A 16758-nucleotide genomic window follows, 5' to 3' on the forward strand; every position below is an offset into this window, starting at 1 on the left:
CTCTTATAAGATGAAGAAAAATGTGTACGTAACAAAAATATAGAGAGAATGTCTTTCTTTTTATATATATATATATACATATATATACGTATATATATGTATATATATACGTACATATACGTACATATATGTACATATATGTACATATATATGTACATATATGTATATATACGTATATATACGTACGTATATGTATATACACGTACATATACGTACATATATGTATATATACGTACATATATGTACATATACGTGTATATATATGTACATATATGTATATATACGTACATATATGTACATATACGTGTATATGTGTATATACATATATATATATATATATATATATATATATATATATTTATTTATCCTGAGAGAGACAGAGACAGTGTGAGTGTAGGAGGGGCAGAGAGAGAGGGAGACAGAGAATCCCAAGCAGGCTCTGCACTCTCAGCATGGAGCCCGATGCGGGGCTCAAACTCACCAAAGTGTGAGATTATGATCTGAGCTGAAAGCAAGAGTCAGAGGCTTAACTGACTGAGCCACCCAGGCACCCCTAGAATGTCTTTCTTAAGTCTCTTTTGACTTCTGGTCCATTTTGTCTGAAACTAGTAGAACTACTCCAGCTACTTTTTTAGTCACTATTTGCATGGAATATAATTTGCCCATTTTTTCACTGTCAACATATTACTGTTTTTGACCTAAAGTTAGTCTTTTGGTAGCCAGTGCACATAGGAACATGGGTCACGTGGTAGGACCAATAAATAAAGAATAATAAAAAGCAAAAATAAAAATAAAAAAATAAAGTCAGTCTTCTGGGGGGTACCTAGCTGCCTCAGTTGGAGGAGGACGTGACTCTTGATCTCAGGAGCCCCACATTGGGTGTAGAGATTACTTAAATAAATAAATATTTTAAAAAATAAAGTGAGTGTTTTGGAGGCAGTGTATCCTTAATTATTGAGATCCATACTTGACTTTATTTTTTTCTCTATTCCTTAAGCTTTCCAAAATTGATATCCCCTTAATAAGATAAATTCCTTAAATTCCTTTACTTACCATCTCCAGTTGCCATCATTTATCATTTTGTTTCAGGATTCTTTTTTTTTTTTTAATTATTTTTTAATGTTTATTTATTTTTGAGAGAGAGAGACAGAGAGAGACAGAGCACGAGCTGGGGAGGGCCAGAGAGAGAGAGGGAGACACAGAATCTGAAACAGGTTCCAGGCTCTGAGCTGTCCGCACAAAGCCTGATGCAGGACTCAAACTCACAAACTGTGAGATCACGACCTCAGCCAAAGTTGAACACTTAACCGACTGAGCCACCCAGGAGCCCTGTTTCAGGATTCTGGTTAATAAAACAGCAAACATTTAGACAGTACGCATTATGTGCGTGCCACTGCCCTGAGAGCTTGCCTATGTTATTTCCATTAATTCTCACAACAACCGTATGAGGGTGGCACGATTTTTATGGGAAAACTGAGGCAAGGGGCTACGAAATTTGCCCAAATCATAGGGCCATTAAGTGGCAGTCAGGATTTAAACCCACTCATTCCTGCTACCTCTCAGATAAGCCAATTCTAAAGCTTTAGGAAAAAAATAAGCAAGATTACCCAAGAAAAAAATTTAAAACTACAATAATTAAGCTTGTGCATTATTTTTTTAAGTTTATTTATCAAAAGTTGCATGCTCTATTGACTGAGCCAGCCAGGTGCCCCAAACCTCTGCCTTATTAAAAAATATATATATCATTGAGGGGTTCCTGAGTGGCTCAGTTGGTTAAGCGCTTAGTCCAGCATCAGCCTAGATCGTGGTCTTGCCATTCCTGAGTTTGAGCCCCGCATAGGGCTCTGCGCCGACAGCCTGTTTCAGACTCTGTGTCTCCCTGTCTCTCTGCCCCTCCCCCAGTCACGCTCTGTCTGTCTCTCTCTCAAACATAAACATTAAAAAACATGTAAACAAGAAGGGAAAAGCTTTAAAAACTTAAAATAAAATAAACTACCATTGAGACAGAATTAAAAATCCCAATAGAAGCTCAAACCCACCTGAGAATTTGTTATATAATAAAGGTGGCTTTCTGTAACAGCCTAGAAAAAGCAGATTTCAATAAATGGTATTGGAATACTGGCTAATTGGATCCTGCTTCATACCTTACCATAAAATAAACTGTAGGTGGATCAAAAGATCTAAACACAAAAAAGTAGAACCAAAAATACCAGACAAAAGCATGGCAACGTAATCTTGGAATGGGGAAGGCCTCAGTACAACAAATCCCTAAAAGCCATACAAAAATAGTAAGTTCTACCTAAAATAAATGTATGCCATACAAAATAATACAAAATAATAAATTCTACCTAAAATAAATTCATGCTGAATACCACATACGCAGTCAAAACCTAAACTGGGTAAGACAGATTTAAGTCACGGACTAAGGACTGATTTCCTTAATGCAGAGAGAATTCTTAAAGATCATTAAGACCAACCACCTAATAAGGAAAAGGGGCAACGGATAGGGAACAATAGCTTAAGGCAAAAGAAAATACAAGCGGCTCTTAAATAAGATGTTCAACCTCAATCATAAAATAAAATCGAAGCCACTTTTTAATTTATCAGTCTGGCAAAATTACAGTATTAATACCGTATTGGTTAAAAAAATACTGTGTTGGCTTTAGCAACTATGTAGGGTTGGGTCTCGTCTTGCTTTAAAAAGATAAGAAAAATCAAAGTCAAATGATTTGTCTCAGGTGTAGGTTACTGACTAGTTCCTAATTTGTTGGACTCCAAAACCCATGTCCTTAATCAATGAACAGCGCTGCTTCCCATACACATTAAGAATTAAAAAGAATTAAAAGAAGGTAATACTTGAGAATTTAGATTAGGGTTTCTCAATATCACTGCCATGGACGTTTTGGGCAAGGTAATTTGTTGCAGTGGGGAGGGCTGTCCTGTGCATGGGAGAATGTTTAGTGGCATCCTTGACATCTATCCACTAAATACCAATAAACCTATCCTCTACAGCCCCCTACCTGCCAATTTTGACAGCCCCAAATGTCTCCACACATTGCCAAATGACCCCTGGTAAAATTTCCCTGGTTGAGAACCGCTGTCTTCAATATTCCTACCTTCTAATGTAACCTAAGAGATCAAGAAAACAATATTATGCCCAAAGGTAGTCACTGTTGTAATACTGAAAAGCAGAAACATCCAGGGGTGCAATATGGATGAAAGATTTAAAAAAACTATGGCATATCTAGCCAGTGTATTACAGAGTTGTTCATAATGCCCATATGATGATGGAAACTAGAGAATTAAAAATTGATCCTTTAAAAATAATGGCTACAGGAGCGCCTGGGTGGCTCCGTCTGTTAAGCGTCCGACTCTTGATTTCAGCTCAGGTCGTGATCTCAGGGGTTTGTGAGTTTGAGCCCCACATCAGGTTCCACGCACTGACAGTGTGGAACCTGCTTGGGATTCTCTCTCTCCCTCTCTCTCTGTGACCCTCCTGCACACACTCTTGCTCTCTCTCTAAATAAATAAATAAATAAACGTAGACATGGAGGAAATGTTAACGCATGTTGCTAAGCAAAAGTGGCCAGGCTGAAAGGCTACGTGCTGTAGGACTCCGACTACACGACATTCCGGGAAAGGCAAAACTAGGGAGACAGCAAAAAGATCTGTGGTTGCCAGGAGTTACAAGTGGCAGGAGGGATGGACCAATAGAGCATAGATTTTTTTGGACAGTGAATCTACTCTGTATGACATGTAATGGTGGGCACATGTCATTATAGATTTGTCCAAATTACAAAGAATGTACAATGTCAACATTAGTGCATTAGTGAACCCTAATGTAAACTATACTTCGGGTGATGACAATAATCAACATCGGGTCATACGTTAGTATGACTGTATTACTTTGGCGGGGGATGTTGATAGTGGGGGAGGCTGTGCATGTGTGGAGCCGGAGTATATGGGAAGTCTCTGTATTTCTTGCTCAATTTCGCTGTGAACCCATAACTGCTCTAAGAAAGTCTATTTTAAAAAATAAAAACCTTCAGGCTTTAAAACATGTCTGACCTGTTCAAACTTTAGAGAAAAACATAATCTTCCCATTATTTATTCAGCTTCTTAGACATGCGATTAAGGACTAGAATGATCTTCCTTTGGCAAAATATGGTTCCATCACCACTGATAACCCAAATTAACGGTGCTGAGTGGTGACTTTAGTAACACATTCTCGTATCAGAGCAGTTAACAGCGAGTGCTAATGGGTCAGCCTTAAATTCAAACCTAGCCGAGGCACTTACCACCTCTGATTCCTTGGATCCATTACCGAGACCTCTGAACTGTCAATTTCATTTTCTTTTTTAAGTAGGCTCCACACCCAATGTGGGGCATGAACTCACAACCCTGAGATTAACAGTCGCATGCTCCACTGACTGAGCCAGCTGGGCCGTCTCCCGTGAACTGTCAATTTCTTACTTGCAAAATGGGGTTGTTATCTTAAAAAATGGTAGTCACCTAAAAATGCCTGGGACATAGGGGTCCAAAGGTCAAGAGAAAAATAAAACCACAATTGTGTTCTCATGAAAAAACAACTTACATATACGAATCTCAACTAAGTCCAAAATGTATTTTGGCGGTAGCAGGATACGTAATTTTAAGATTCAAACTTCTAGCGTCCAAATTTTCTATAATAAACATGTATTGTTCATACACAGGAGACATTTGTTTTTAGAGAGAGCAAGCAAGTGCACCAGGCTCCATGCTCAGCAAGGAGCCCAACCTGGGGCTCGAACTCCTGACCCTGGGATCATGACTTGAGCCAAAATCAAGAGTCGGATGCTTAACCCAACTGAGCCACCACGCTGCCCCAGGGAACAAACATTTTAAAAACCATAGCACAAAAACTGTAGAAAAGAATATTTTATTGAAACAGTTTCTCAATTAACAATGGACCAAAGTACAATTTGACTCAAACCTGTCCAACCAGCCTCAACCGCTAGTGAAAGAACTCAAACATACAGGATGGGGTGGGACCCTTAAGTCTCATATCTGCCAATGTGGCAAAAAAAAAAAAAAAAAAAAAAAAGGAAAAAAGACAAAGGACAGACACAACCAGGTTCCCCCCTGCCCTGGGAGCCGGGTGGCGCTGTGGCTCCTGCTCCAGACGAACACTGGAGGACAGGCTCCCCAACATCGGCATGATGGGTAAAGAGCCTCCATCTTAGCAGAGCAATGCAAGAAAGGCAGGCCAGCCCACACCCTCTTCCTTCACCCACACGGCCTGCCTCCAAGAGGGCGAGGTGGCATTTTTACATTCACGCCATGGTCTCTCCTTCTCCCGGGGTCTTGGGATAGGGGCTCACAGTAGAAAGCACATTTTGGTCAGCCCAGGGGGCCAAGGGACCAGGGAAAGGCCGTATCTAGGAGGGCAGAAGACAGGAGAGCAGAGAGGGCCAGGAGTCACAGGGACACGGAGGGACAGGAACAGGGAAGATGCAGACTCCGACAGTGCTCGCAGGATGCTGGCATCCCACCCTGGCCACTCGGCACGCTTTCCTGTGTCTGAGAGGCCTTAAGTGGGAGCTCCCGGGTTTTCAGACGTCTCTCCCACAGAGGCGGCTGGCTTCCCTTCTTCACGTTCTTGCTGCCTACTCTGGCCACCGCGGGTGGGGATGGATCTAGCTTTACTGCAGCCAGTCCAGATGGAAAGGCTGGGGCAAGAGGCAGACGGCTGCCTTACTCACAACCGGAAGCCAAGGAAACCAGGGGAAGAGTCGTCACCGGGGATGGGGCCTTTTAGGGAAAGACAAGACCTTGGAGGAGGAAAGAGCATAGATAGGCACTCAGAAACCAGACCTGGTAACCAAGGCTCTGTAGACACTGGCCCCTGTAGGGGCGGACTTGGTAGTGGAAGAGGGAAGCAGGGAGGAGGACAGAGAAGACTGGAGACTCTCTAATAGCCCAGGGCATCCCTCGCCCACCTGCCAGGTCCATCGACCCCATCAACAGCCAATCCCTCACCCACCCACAGGCAAAGAATTAAGACATAATAGTGATTTTCCCCAAATGAGGGCCTGGATGGGTAAGGAACCAGGGGTGGGACTGGGAAATGAAACAATTTCAGTTTTTACCACAGAACCACTGCCGAAGGAACTGGTGAGCTGTCCCTTCCTCCCCCTTCTCCACACCTCCAATCAAGGTGAGAGAAAAGGAACCGAAGCCGCTGAAGGCAGGAGCAACCCCTCCCCCGACCCTCGATGTTTAATAAATAGAGGAGGTAGGAGAAGGGGGAGGGGTGAAAGGGGAGCTGGGGGGTTGGTTATAATTCATCATTCTTCAAAGTCCGCTTCTGTCCTGTCGGCTGCTCCTTCTGTTCCGGTTCTGCTGGGAGTGGGGAAGAGCGAAGGAATGCCAGCAGCAGGTGAGACAAAGGTAACTGGCCCCGTTCCGGGCAGATCCTCCCCGCTGGGCCCTACTAGGCTTCCCGGGTGCCCCCAGCCCCATGCTCACCTGCTCCAGGACCTTCTAACTCCAGAGGTTCGGTGTCTGCCTGTTCAGATCCTGCTTTTGGGAGGAAGAGGTTAGCCTCTGCAGAAGGGAGGAAGGGACTAATGAAAGGGTTGGCAAACTTTTTCTAGAAAAAGACAGATGGTGAATGTTTTAGGGGTTGTGGGCTACACCCGGCTTCTTTGCACAGACATGCTTGTGTGGATATGTAAGAACCTAAAAACGTAAGGGCTGTTCACAGCTTGTGGACCTTCTAGAAACAGGCTGTGCCTGCAAGTCTGCCGACCCCTAGGCTTAGCAATATCCATATTCCCAATCACTTTCTTCAACTCACCAGTCTCTTTCTCAGGTTCTGAAATGGGCTTTGCATCTTCAGTCTGGCCTGGAGGAAAACCAGGGGTAAAATGTAGTCCCCGGAGGGAAAGGAGGCCTTCTTCCCGCCCAGTGGCACCTGGAGCCAGGCACCCTGCCCTCACCTGGTGGAGGGATGACCTTCTCTGCTTGGTCACTGGCACTGGCATTGAGGGGAGGCTCTGCCCGGGTTGCATTCTTGTCCTTGGGCCGGGGCCGGGGCTTGGTAAACTTGGCCTTGTTGAGCAGATACTGCACCTCACGGTCCAGGGCCATCATCTTGGCCTCGATGTCTTTTGAGAGCAACACGGGTTTCTCTGTGGCGGGAAGCTTGGCCTGCTCGGCCACGGTCGCATTCTTCCAGGCCTGTGGGTGAGCCCAGGACAGGCTCAGAGCTAGCCCTGGAGAGGGTAGGTTATCTCTGGCCCGGATGAAATACACCCCAGACCGGCCCCAGGCTCTTCCCTCAGATGGCAAACCACTCCACTACTCCTGGCCGTCAGCCCCACGATGGTAAGCAGACTCTTCAGAACGGCACCTGAGGCTCCCCACAAAGGAGTCCCAAACTCGTAGCCATGTCTGTGGCCTACAATACTAGGGACCAACTACAGCTGAAGCTCTTGATTGATTATTCCCTGGTCTCTCCACTTCTGAGCTCTGGCTCAATATCACTCTCCACACACCCAAAAGGAAGAGTTTCGGCCTCCCGTGACAAGTCTTCCCTGGCTCACCTTCTGAGCGCAGCTCAAGCCCCAGCTGCTTGGAGCAGCTGCTCTAACCTCAGAGGGATGGGCTCTGCTGCTCCTGCAGTCTGACAAAACTCATGGCCGTGACCCTTGCTTGGGGCTAATCAGACGTGGCCTCAAATGTAAATGCCTTCCGCCTTCCCGATTAGCTGCCGGGCCAGGAGGCAGCAGTAGCTGCTGAACCCCGGTTTCTCGGCATCTCCTCTCTGCCCAGCATAGCACACCTTGCCAGGGGAGCATCCCAGTAAGTGTTCATGCAGGGATTGATTACCCAGGTCTCGTTGATGACTTTCTCTAACGTTGTCATCTCCACCTCAGTGAAGATCTGCTCCATCTCTGGGATGAGCCGGGCGCCCCTGTAAGCCAGGAAGGAGACGGTGAGCCCAGGGGAGAGAGGGATCTGGGGTGTGGGCATGGGAAGCTGATGGACTTCCAGGTTTGGCAGGACCGAATAAGGAAGAAAATCGAAGGGGCTGCTCACTTGAGGAACATGCTGGAATGGTTGAGGAGATTATCAAGGGCAGCCAGCCGTTCAGGCCACTTCTTGCGCTCTTCTACCCGAAAAAACAACCCGTGGCATAGCTTCCTCAGCTCAGTCAGCTTCTCCTTCAGCATCTGACGGATGCAGGGCGGGAGTGGGCAGAGGGGGTTGAAGGGATGAGAGGCTGGCCCTGAAGCCGGCCCCGCGTCCTTCTCCTGGCCTCACACCCCAGCTCTCCTCACCTTCTCCGACCTTCTGCCTGTAAAGAGCAAAGCGAGGGCTCCCATCCCACCCACCACGTCCTGGGAAGCCGCTTACCACTGTGGTGGCCCCAAAGCCCTCGTCCTCCAGCCAGGCGGAGGCAGCGCCGAGTTTCCCAGAGATCTCCTCGCGCTGCTCCTCTGTGGACACTTCCTGGTACTCGGGTTGGTACAGTTTGTCCTAGAGAGGTGCACACGGGCCCAAGCATGCACCGAACCCCAAGAGCAGGGCTCACAGAGGCAGACCCTCCTCAGACACAGGTCCCGGGGCAGCTGGGTCTCCCAGCCCACCAACCTGGGTCTCAAAGATAAAAGCTTCCAAGCTGTTGGCAGCCTTTTCCCGTTCCTGCTTCTCTAGGTCTCGGGACGTCAAGTCTTGAAGTCTGTGGGATGACAGAAGCAAGCACGAGGGAGAGAGCATGTTGACCTCAGACCCTGGGGCAGACAGCTCTCCCTCCCATGGGTGCCACTGCCCTTACCACCCTGTGCGTGCATGCTCACACACACACACACACACACACACACACACACGTGCACGTTTCTACTCACTTTTGCACTGAGTGGGCCAGCTCATCCTCGGGCAAGTCAGGCAGGTCCAGAACCACCAGCTCCACCCCAATCTCCTCTACCATTCTTTGCTTCCGGGCAGGCTTCTGCTTCTTTTCTTCCTCTGGGGCTGGAGGGGCAGCCTCAGACCCTGCCTCCTTTTTCTCACTTGGCTTCTGGTGGGGGAAAGAAACGAGGAGGTCAGGAGAAGCTCAGGTCCTTTTATTCCCCACAGGCAGGCATCTATTCCCTTTGCCTCTGGCTCACCTGGGCCTCAGGCTTTTCCTCGTTTTCTTTTTCTGTGGCCTTTTCTTCCTCAGGGACCGCAGCCTCCTTCGGCTCAGTGGGTGGGGGCGGAGAGGTGTCCTCCACTGGGGCCTCCGCCTCCTCCCTGAGCTCCGCTTGCTCTCCAGGCTCATCCTTGCTCCCCTCAGCAGGGCTCTCCTCTTCCTCCTGGGAAACAAGAGGTCCCCAGCAGAGCCTATGGATGAATCGCTCAGAGGGCAACGCCAAATCCCCCAGGCTCTGCTACGAAGGGGCCTGCTGCTCCCAGCACAGCCTGGGGACAGGCAGATGACCATAGGGTCACAGGCTGTGCAGACTACGGCAGGCGGTCTGGTCGGAGGAGCAGTGCTTCGAGATGAAGGCCTGGAGCCCGAGCACAGGGACAGCTCAGGGTCCAGAGGAGGGTATGGTTCACTCGGCAAGGGCCCGGGGAAAGCGGGGATGGGGGGGGGGGGGTCTAGTCAGTCCTAGGCAGCTGGAATGCCTGCCCCCAATCCCTCCCTGCCTCTGTTGCTACTACCCGGCCCCATTCACCATCCTCCAAGCTCCCCTGGCTCCGTGCTGGCCTTACCTGGACAGTGTCTGTACCATTCTCTTTAGTGTCTGGTGTGGTACCACCTCCAAACAGGCTGGAGATGGTGTTGCCAAGTTCTAGGAGGAAGAAAACCCAAAGACTCAAAGGGGCCACAGCAGTGACACCACCTCCTTGCCCAAGGGCAAGGCCTGCCCGCCTCCCCCAAAGGCACACAAGTACATCCTCTCTCACACATACACGCGCACGCACACACACACACACTCATCTCACTGGTCAAGGTAGATTCCTCCTCTGGGCTGTCCTCCACCAATGTCTCAAACACAGACTCCACCTAGAAACAGGGATGCGAGGTGACGAGACGCACACGCTAACCCACCTCGTCCCCACAAACGTCCTGCCACAGTGGGTGTCTACTCACACACATCCACGTGACCTGTGGCGGTGCTGGCCTATTCCCTCACCCGCCTTCTTCTAAGGGATCTTGAATCAAGTCATCACTACCCCCCTGGATTATGAGCCCTCCTGAGGACTGGGTCATAGCTCCTTCTTTCCCTCACGGCCTTGCACTTCTCCACTTGACAACAGAATGGGCCGTGATTTCCCACGGTACCTTCTAAAAGATGTTAACACCCAGAACTACTTTTTTTTTTTTTTTTTTTTTTTTTTTTTTTAAGTAGGCTTCATGTCCAGCGTGGAGCCCAGCACAGGGCCTGAACCCACAACCACGAGATCAAGACATGAGCTGAAACCAAGAGTTGGGACTCTTAACTGACTGAGCAACCCTGGCGCCCCCCCCCCCCCCCACCAGCCCCTAACCATTCTTTGAGAACGGATTACTTGGCCATTCTACAGATCCTGAAATTTACAACATCTGTAACTTTTTATAGGCCCTGACCCACCAGGTCCCTGGTTAGCTGTGTTTAGAGCCAGGACTTATCCACCTCCATAAGCCTCTCCCGCTTATCATGTTCTAATACCAGGTGGAACCGCTCTGCAAAGGCTGGTGGGGCCTGGACCCTTGCCCTGTACCCACGGTCTCATTCTGCTCTCACCCTGATGAGGCTGAGCACGCCACTCTCATCCAGGTTGAAGTGAGCCTTGATGCCCTTGGACTCGTAGTCGGGATACTTCTTGAAGCTCTCACCCACACCTTTCAGCTTCACTGTGGTCAAATTCTGGGAGCCAAATACCCTGGTTGGGGAGGAGAGAGCAAGTCCAGGGAACTCAGCCAGCCAGCCTCCAGCCTTTGACTACAAGGCCTCCCAGCACAAAATGTTGGGCCCTCCAGAGAAAATGCTCACCCCAATCCTGACCGCACAGCCCGCTTCCCCGTCAGCCCCGTGGCCCCAGATCCTCCCTTCTGGAGCCCCCACCTCGCCCCACCCTCTCACCGAAGATCCTCGGGCCCCAGGAAGCCCAGGTCACCATAGTTGATGTGGAAGTTAAAGTCATGGTTGTAGCGGTTAAAGGTGATGACTTTGCGTTGAGGGTAGGGCCCCATTCGGGAGAAGAGAACACGCTTATTGTGCTTCAGGCTGCGAACCCCAGGCTCCTCCTCCACCTCCCTTGTGAACTCCACCTACACAGCAGGCAGAGAGGAAGCACACTGGAGAGCCAGAGCAGGTTCTGGGGTAAGGGTACGTGGAGACTGTCAACTGGCAGAAAACAAGGGTACAGGCTACGGCAGACGAGAGAAACCACCCTCGGTAAGGTGATCAGACAGGCCTACTCACCAGGATGGGGTAGATCACCGCATCTCGCACTACAAACGGCTTCACCTTGAAGGCTTTACTGAGCGCAGCTGCCTGGTATACAGCCCCCATGGCAGCTGCTTCGTCTGCGTTGATGTTCTTCCCCAGTTCCTCCCTGCAAAAGTCCTGCGCTTCAGCACGTTTACTCTGGAGCACCCAGCCTGGCCGCCCTCTCCGCAGCCCTGGCCCCAATGCCTCAGCACCCACACTCACTTGCCCACAGCCTTCAACAGCACCTCCTGAACTTTGGGGACCCGAGTGGCCCCACCAACCAGGATCACCTGCTCAACCTCATCCTACAGACAGAGAATGGGAAATGGAACGGCACATCATCAGCCCTCCTCCTCGGCACCGACGCATCCGGTGACATTCCCGCCCCCTCCCCCCTGCCACCTAACCACTTTCTATCCCACATGCCCCCCACCCCACGCCCACATCTCACTACCCCCTCACCAAATTCATTTCGGCACTCTGGAGGGCCTGCTGCACAGGCCCGGGCACCCGCTCAAATAAATCTGCACACAACTCTTCAAACTCCGCACGGGTCACTTTCGCCTTGAAGTCCACATCATCCATCAGGCCCTCGATCTAGGAGGAGGATGGGGCAAGTCAGAGCGCCCACCCAGGTCCTCCTCTTTGGGGGGGCAGGTCAGAAATCGAGGGAATTGGACTTTGGGAGAATGGTAGGAGGCCTGGGAAGAGGGATGGGCCACACCGCACACAAGGGGCCTAGCTCAGGATGGAGAATATTTGCCCTCGACCAGCCATGAGTGGGCACCTGTGCCATGTGATCAGCGTTGGCACTCAGGACGGTTTTGAGTCGATTCGCCTCCCGTAGCAGCTTGGCCATGGCACGGGGGTTCTCCCGCACATCCTTAGCTCCCTGGCCCTTCCGCTGCTTGTTGAAAAGCCTTGCCAGGTGCTCACGCAGCCGGAGTTCCATCTCCAAGCCCCCCAGGGTGCGGTCAAATCTATCCAGGGAAAAGAGACAGAAAAAGCGTGAGGAACACACAGTGTCCCTTCATTGACCTAGGAACCTCACCTTCCTCCCACGTGCCTGACACCTCAGTGGGAGTTCACGTGCGTATCCAATCCACCATACTTACTGGGCATTGACTATCTGTTTGTCTCTGGAGATGCAATTAACAGCAAAGAGACAGGGAACCTGCTGTCAAGGAGCTTACAGTCTAGCATCGAACAATTACACGAAAAAAAATGCCAACCACCCCGAGTTATAAGGGAGACAGACAACAGCGTTAGAAGACGTAGGAGGGAAATGCCCCCTATTTACAGACGCCATAGAAAGTTCTGTGGAGATGTGATGCCTGAGCTGAAACCTGCAGGATTGAGTGGAGTTAACGGGTTGAAGAGCAAACAACCCTAGATGGAGGGAACAGTGTGCATAAAGACCCTGAGGTGAGAAACAGCCCAATGAATAAGCTCCAAAGGACAGGCATGGTAGAACTCAAAAAGCAAAGGCTCTGGGTAGAGACAAAAGGGAGGAGTCAGAGCTCTCACAGGCCACGATAAAGGTCTGGAACCACTAAGTTTTTTTTTTCCTTTGAAAGAGAAAGCTGGCAAGAATGTGGGCACGTGCGAGAGCAGGGGAGAGGGGCAGAGAGAGAATCTTAAGCAGGCTCCAGAGCCAAATCAAGAGTCCAATGTTCAACCGACTAAGCCACCCAGGCACCCTGCCACTGAAGGCTTTTAAAGAAATAGACTATACTCAGGTTGGCATTTTGAAAACAACCTTCTGGCTACAACGTGGAGAAAGAACTGGAGGGGGGCCACAGTGAAGACGGGGAGACCTTCTATCGTAACCCTGCAGGTCAGAGATGATGGAAGCTGGGACTAGAGTGGTGGAGGAAGAACTGCACAGAAAAGAACGGCTCAGAAAATCAGACCACGTCACCAGTAAGTACGCTGAAAGTGACAAGAACAAGCAAATGACCGCATCTGACATTGCGCATGGTCGGTAGCCCCACGGATTTCCTAAGTAATAGCTCTCGGTAAGTTCCCTGCCTTTCAATCTTCCCAAACTGTCCCCTTCTCTCTCCATCTTTCCCCGGTTCTTCCAAGAGGTACCCTACAGTGACCGATGCTTCAGGAGAACGTTCGTGCAGGGAGCAGGAAAAGGAGGCAGCTGCCCCTCCAAGAAGAAACCCCCGACCCGAAGGTGTCTCAGCAAGTACCCACTTACCCCACTCCCCGGATCTGCAGCTGTGGCTGCATCCCCGCCTCCTTAGTCTTCACCGTCTGGTAGGTGACAATGGTGCACACGGTGCTGCCAGAGCCCATGTCATAGAACATGACGTTCTGTGGAGACATGGAGACAACTGTCACGGAAACCTTCTCTAACTCCAAGGTGCTGTATCGACTCTCCACTGAAAGCCAAAAAGCCCCAACGCTAGCCGAGAGGGGCCTGGTGTTGCATTCTGTCAAGGGCTAGTCGTGCAAACGAGATGCAAAACAGAGTCAAGCGGTCTCCGTCGTCACAGCCAGCCAGCCTCCAAGTCCGGTGAGAAGTTCCTCCCCAGCTCACCTGGGCAGTGGTGTTGATATCTTTCCGGCGGAAGACGCCGTAGCTGAGGGCGGTGGCGGTGTTGTCATTGATGAGCTGTAGCACTTTGAGGCCAGCCATGCGAGCCGCCTGCAGCACAGCTCGGCGCTCGGCCTGATTGAAGAAGGCTGGCACGGTGATCACTGCATCCTTGATGGGCTGCTCTACAGAGGGCAACAGACCAGGGTTCCCACCAGCTCCATACTCAAGACGACCCTTTCCGAGTCTTGCTACTAGTGACCTTCTGGGCCAAGTAACTCTTTGCTGTGTGGGGCTATTCTGTGCATTGTAGGATCTCGGGCAGCATCCCTGGCTTCTGCTCATTAGATGCCAGTAGCAGCTCCCCAGTTGTGACAACCAAAGATGTCCTCAAATATGGCTGGCTGTTCCCTGGGAGGCAAAACTGTCCCACTGAGACCCTAGGGAACCTGGCCACCGCTGGCCCCACCTTAGCTGCTCACCTGCAAAATCTTCAGCCAGGGAACGTGAGTAATTGAGGATCATGCCGAGTACCTCCTCAGGTGAGAACTGTAGCTGCCTGTGGGGAGGGGATGAGTTAAAGGCAAGGACAACCATGAGCAGAGGAGCCCATGAGGCCCACTGAGCCCACTGTCCCCAGCACAACACTCACGGACTGATCTGGAAGTGCACAGTCTGCCTCTGTGGGTCGAAGCCTAGCTCATGCTCTGGAAAACGGGCTCTGTAAAGGGCCACATGGGGGTTTCCCTCCTGCTTCCCCAAGAGGTGCTGGAAGTAACGCAGTGTCGCCTTTGGATTCTTGATGGCCTGAGAACAGATAAATAAGGAATATGGCGTGAGGTTCCCAAGTCCACCATCACCTACCTCTCACATCAGAGGCTGGTAAGAGAACAGGCTCTGGGGTCTGACATCTCTTTTCTGCCCATCGCTTATGGGAAGGGGGTGGGCTGTTAGCTCACCATGCTTGCTGCACTGTCTCCAAAGAATCTTTCATTTTCTTTCAGGGTCACAGTCACTGGGGTTTTCCTCCGGGATTCCCTGAAAAAAAAGAGACACAGGGCCCAGGTGCCTACAGCAGGATGTGGATTCAGGAGCCTCAACACCCCAAATACAATCACTCCGACACCAGCCTGTTGTGGGCCCTAGCAAGAATACACTCGGGCTTGGAGCACAGACTTCCCTCTTCCCCCACCCCTGACACTGGGGCCGCCCTCACTTGTTCAAGACAATTTCCATGGGCACTCCGGGTTTGACGATGGCCACCTTCATGGACTCGCTGCCCAGGTCCACAGACATCACTGCCAGCGTGTCTGAAAAAGAAAGAGATTTGTTGATTACCCCCTGTTCCCCAACACTCCCGAGTCCCCTCTAACCAAAGCACTTCACCCTCCAAAGAGAAGGAAAGATAGCAAAGATAAAACCCTAGGTTCAGCAACTCAAGAGTCCAACTTCCAACTAAAAGCCTCCCTTCCCACCATAGTTCATTCATCAATTCTTCTTTTGAGCCCACTACTGGGGTACATACCACTCAGTGCCAACAGATCTGCCAAGAGCACAGCCATCAAGGCCCAACAGGCTAGTCTCCTTGGCCTCTGCCTCCTGACGGTGGCTGCCATTGTGCCTCTGAGGGAGGAGAAAAACAACACTTGTAACCGGATGCCCTGAGTGAAGAAGACAGAAACTCATCCCAGAACAGAGAAGCTTTAAGATTCATACTCCACCCTCACCAGGGGGCAAAGGGGCCTACATCCCCCTCCCCGCCCTCCTGATAAGGACCCAGCACTCTAATCACACAAAGGGTCCTGGACTCCATCCACCACATCCCTAACCAGGAAAGGTACCGGGACAGGAGAAAGGAGACCAGAGCCTTCCGTCCACGGCATAGGCTGTAACTGGCTCACCCTAGCACTGCCCCTGCTGTTAGACACCTGGGGTGCGGCCAGGGATCCCCACCCAGAGCTCAACTGCCTCCCTACACCTGGAGCTCTCCCGCTGGCGGGGAAAGCCAGGCCGGGCCTGGACGGGAACTGAGAAGTGGTGACGTTGGAGGAGGCTGGGATGTTAGAAGGGCCTGTCTCCTCCTCGGTATCCTTTCGGGTTGTCCCGCCCGCCGCCCGTTCTCCATCCCAACCCCCCGCCCCGCTGCCTACACAGACGCCGCGCCTGCAACGGTAAGATTCCTAGCCGGGCAGGTACCGAGTCCCCCGAGTTCACCTAAGCGTCACCTGGCGAAGGCGGCGGCTCCCACCACCGGAAACGCGGCCCGGCCCTCCCCTAAAGCGTGGGGGCGCCCCGGGACCGAGCTGCGGGGTCAAGCGCACCGGCGTCCGTGCGGCCCTTGCTCCCGCTACCGACCCGCCCCCGGAGCTAGCACGTTGCCTCTCCTAGGAGGGGTGGCCGGCTCCCATCGCCATCCCCAACCCCGTTACCGCTTGCCTGCGCTCCTGCGGCCCCAGCTCTGGGACAAACGCGGCGGCGGACGTACCCACGAGGCCGGCAGGGCGCCCCCAAGCCCGCGCCCTTCACAACTCCCCTCGGTTTGCAAACTGTTACATTAGCCACCAATCTCTCCGCGGCGTCTCGCGCACCAGCCGGCCCCGGACGCGGCGCGCGCTCATTGGAGCCTCGGCCGCCCGGCCCTGCGCCGCGCGCCGGGCCCCGCCCCCATCGCCGCGGCGCGCGCTCCCATTGGGCCACGTCCTAGGCCCGCCCCCTCCTCCGTCGCCGGCTTCAGTCCGGAGGCTGCCGAGGGGGCCAGTC

At 51.4% G+C, this 16758-nt stretch overlaps 1 protein-coding gene across 8 annotated transcripts; it reads right to left on the reverse strand.

Annotated features, from left to right (window-relative positions):
• Nucleotides 1-4902: 4902 nt before the first annotated feature.
• On the reverse strand, nt 4903-16606 carry HYOU1 (hypoxia up-regulated 1). 8 transcript variants are annotated; one of them, XM_042958631.1, is made up of 26 exons: nt 16484-16606; nt 15524-15621; nt 15215-15308; nt 14958-15036; nt 14651-14805; nt 14481-14557; nt 14002-14183; nt 13660-13775; nt 12238-12430; nt 11913-12047; nt 11673-11755; nt 11442-11574; nt 11100-11287; nt 10761-10899; nt 9979-10039; nt 9745-9824; nt 9156-9341; nt 8892-9064; nt 8638-8725; nt 8401-8523; nt 8083-8216; nt 7873-7957; nt 6981-7221; nt 6839-6886; nt 6508-6585; nt 4903-6381 (listed from the first exon to the last, which is right to left on the reverse strand). In XM_042958631.1, exons 2-26 carry the CDS (start codon nt 15612-15614, stop codon nt 6317-6319), a joined length of 3027 nt encoding a protein of 1008 aa, XP_042814565.1. In that variant the 5' UTR covers nt 15615-15621; nt 16484-16606; the 3' UTR covers nt 4903-6316. The 8 variants fall into 8 exon arrangements, with proteins under 8 accessions (XP_042814565.1, XP_042814570.1, XP_042814569.1 ...); XM_042958636.1 differs by having other exon boundaries at nt 6508-6558; nt 16435-16606; XM_042958635.1 differs by having other exon boundaries at nt 4903-6378; nt 6508-6561; nt 16435-16606.
• Between the last annotated feature and the right edge of the window lie 152 nt (nt 16607-16758).

The sequence above is a fragment of the Panthera tigris genome, chromosome D1 (genome assembly GCF_018350195.1).
Source record: "Panthera tigris isolate Pti1 chromosome D1, P.tigris_Pti1_mat1.1, whole genome shotgun sequence".
In the NCBI taxonomy this organism is placed as follows: Eukaryota; Metazoa; Chordata; class Mammalia; order Carnivora; family Felidae; genus Panthera; species Panthera tigris.

Coding starts and splice junctions, on each gene's coding strand:
- HYOU1 (XM_042958631.1), bottom strand. CDS start 15,614: ATGGCAGCCACCGTCAGGAGGCAGAGGCCAAGGAGACTAGCCTGTTGG. Junction 12,048..12,237: donor ACGCTGATCACATGGCACAG/GTGCCCACTCAT, acceptor TCCTCCTCCTAG/ATCGAGGGCCTGATGGATGA. Junction 7,222..7,872: donor AAGTCATCAACGAGACCTGG/GTAATCAATCCC, acceptor GCTCACCCACAG/GCCTGGAAGAATGCGACCGT.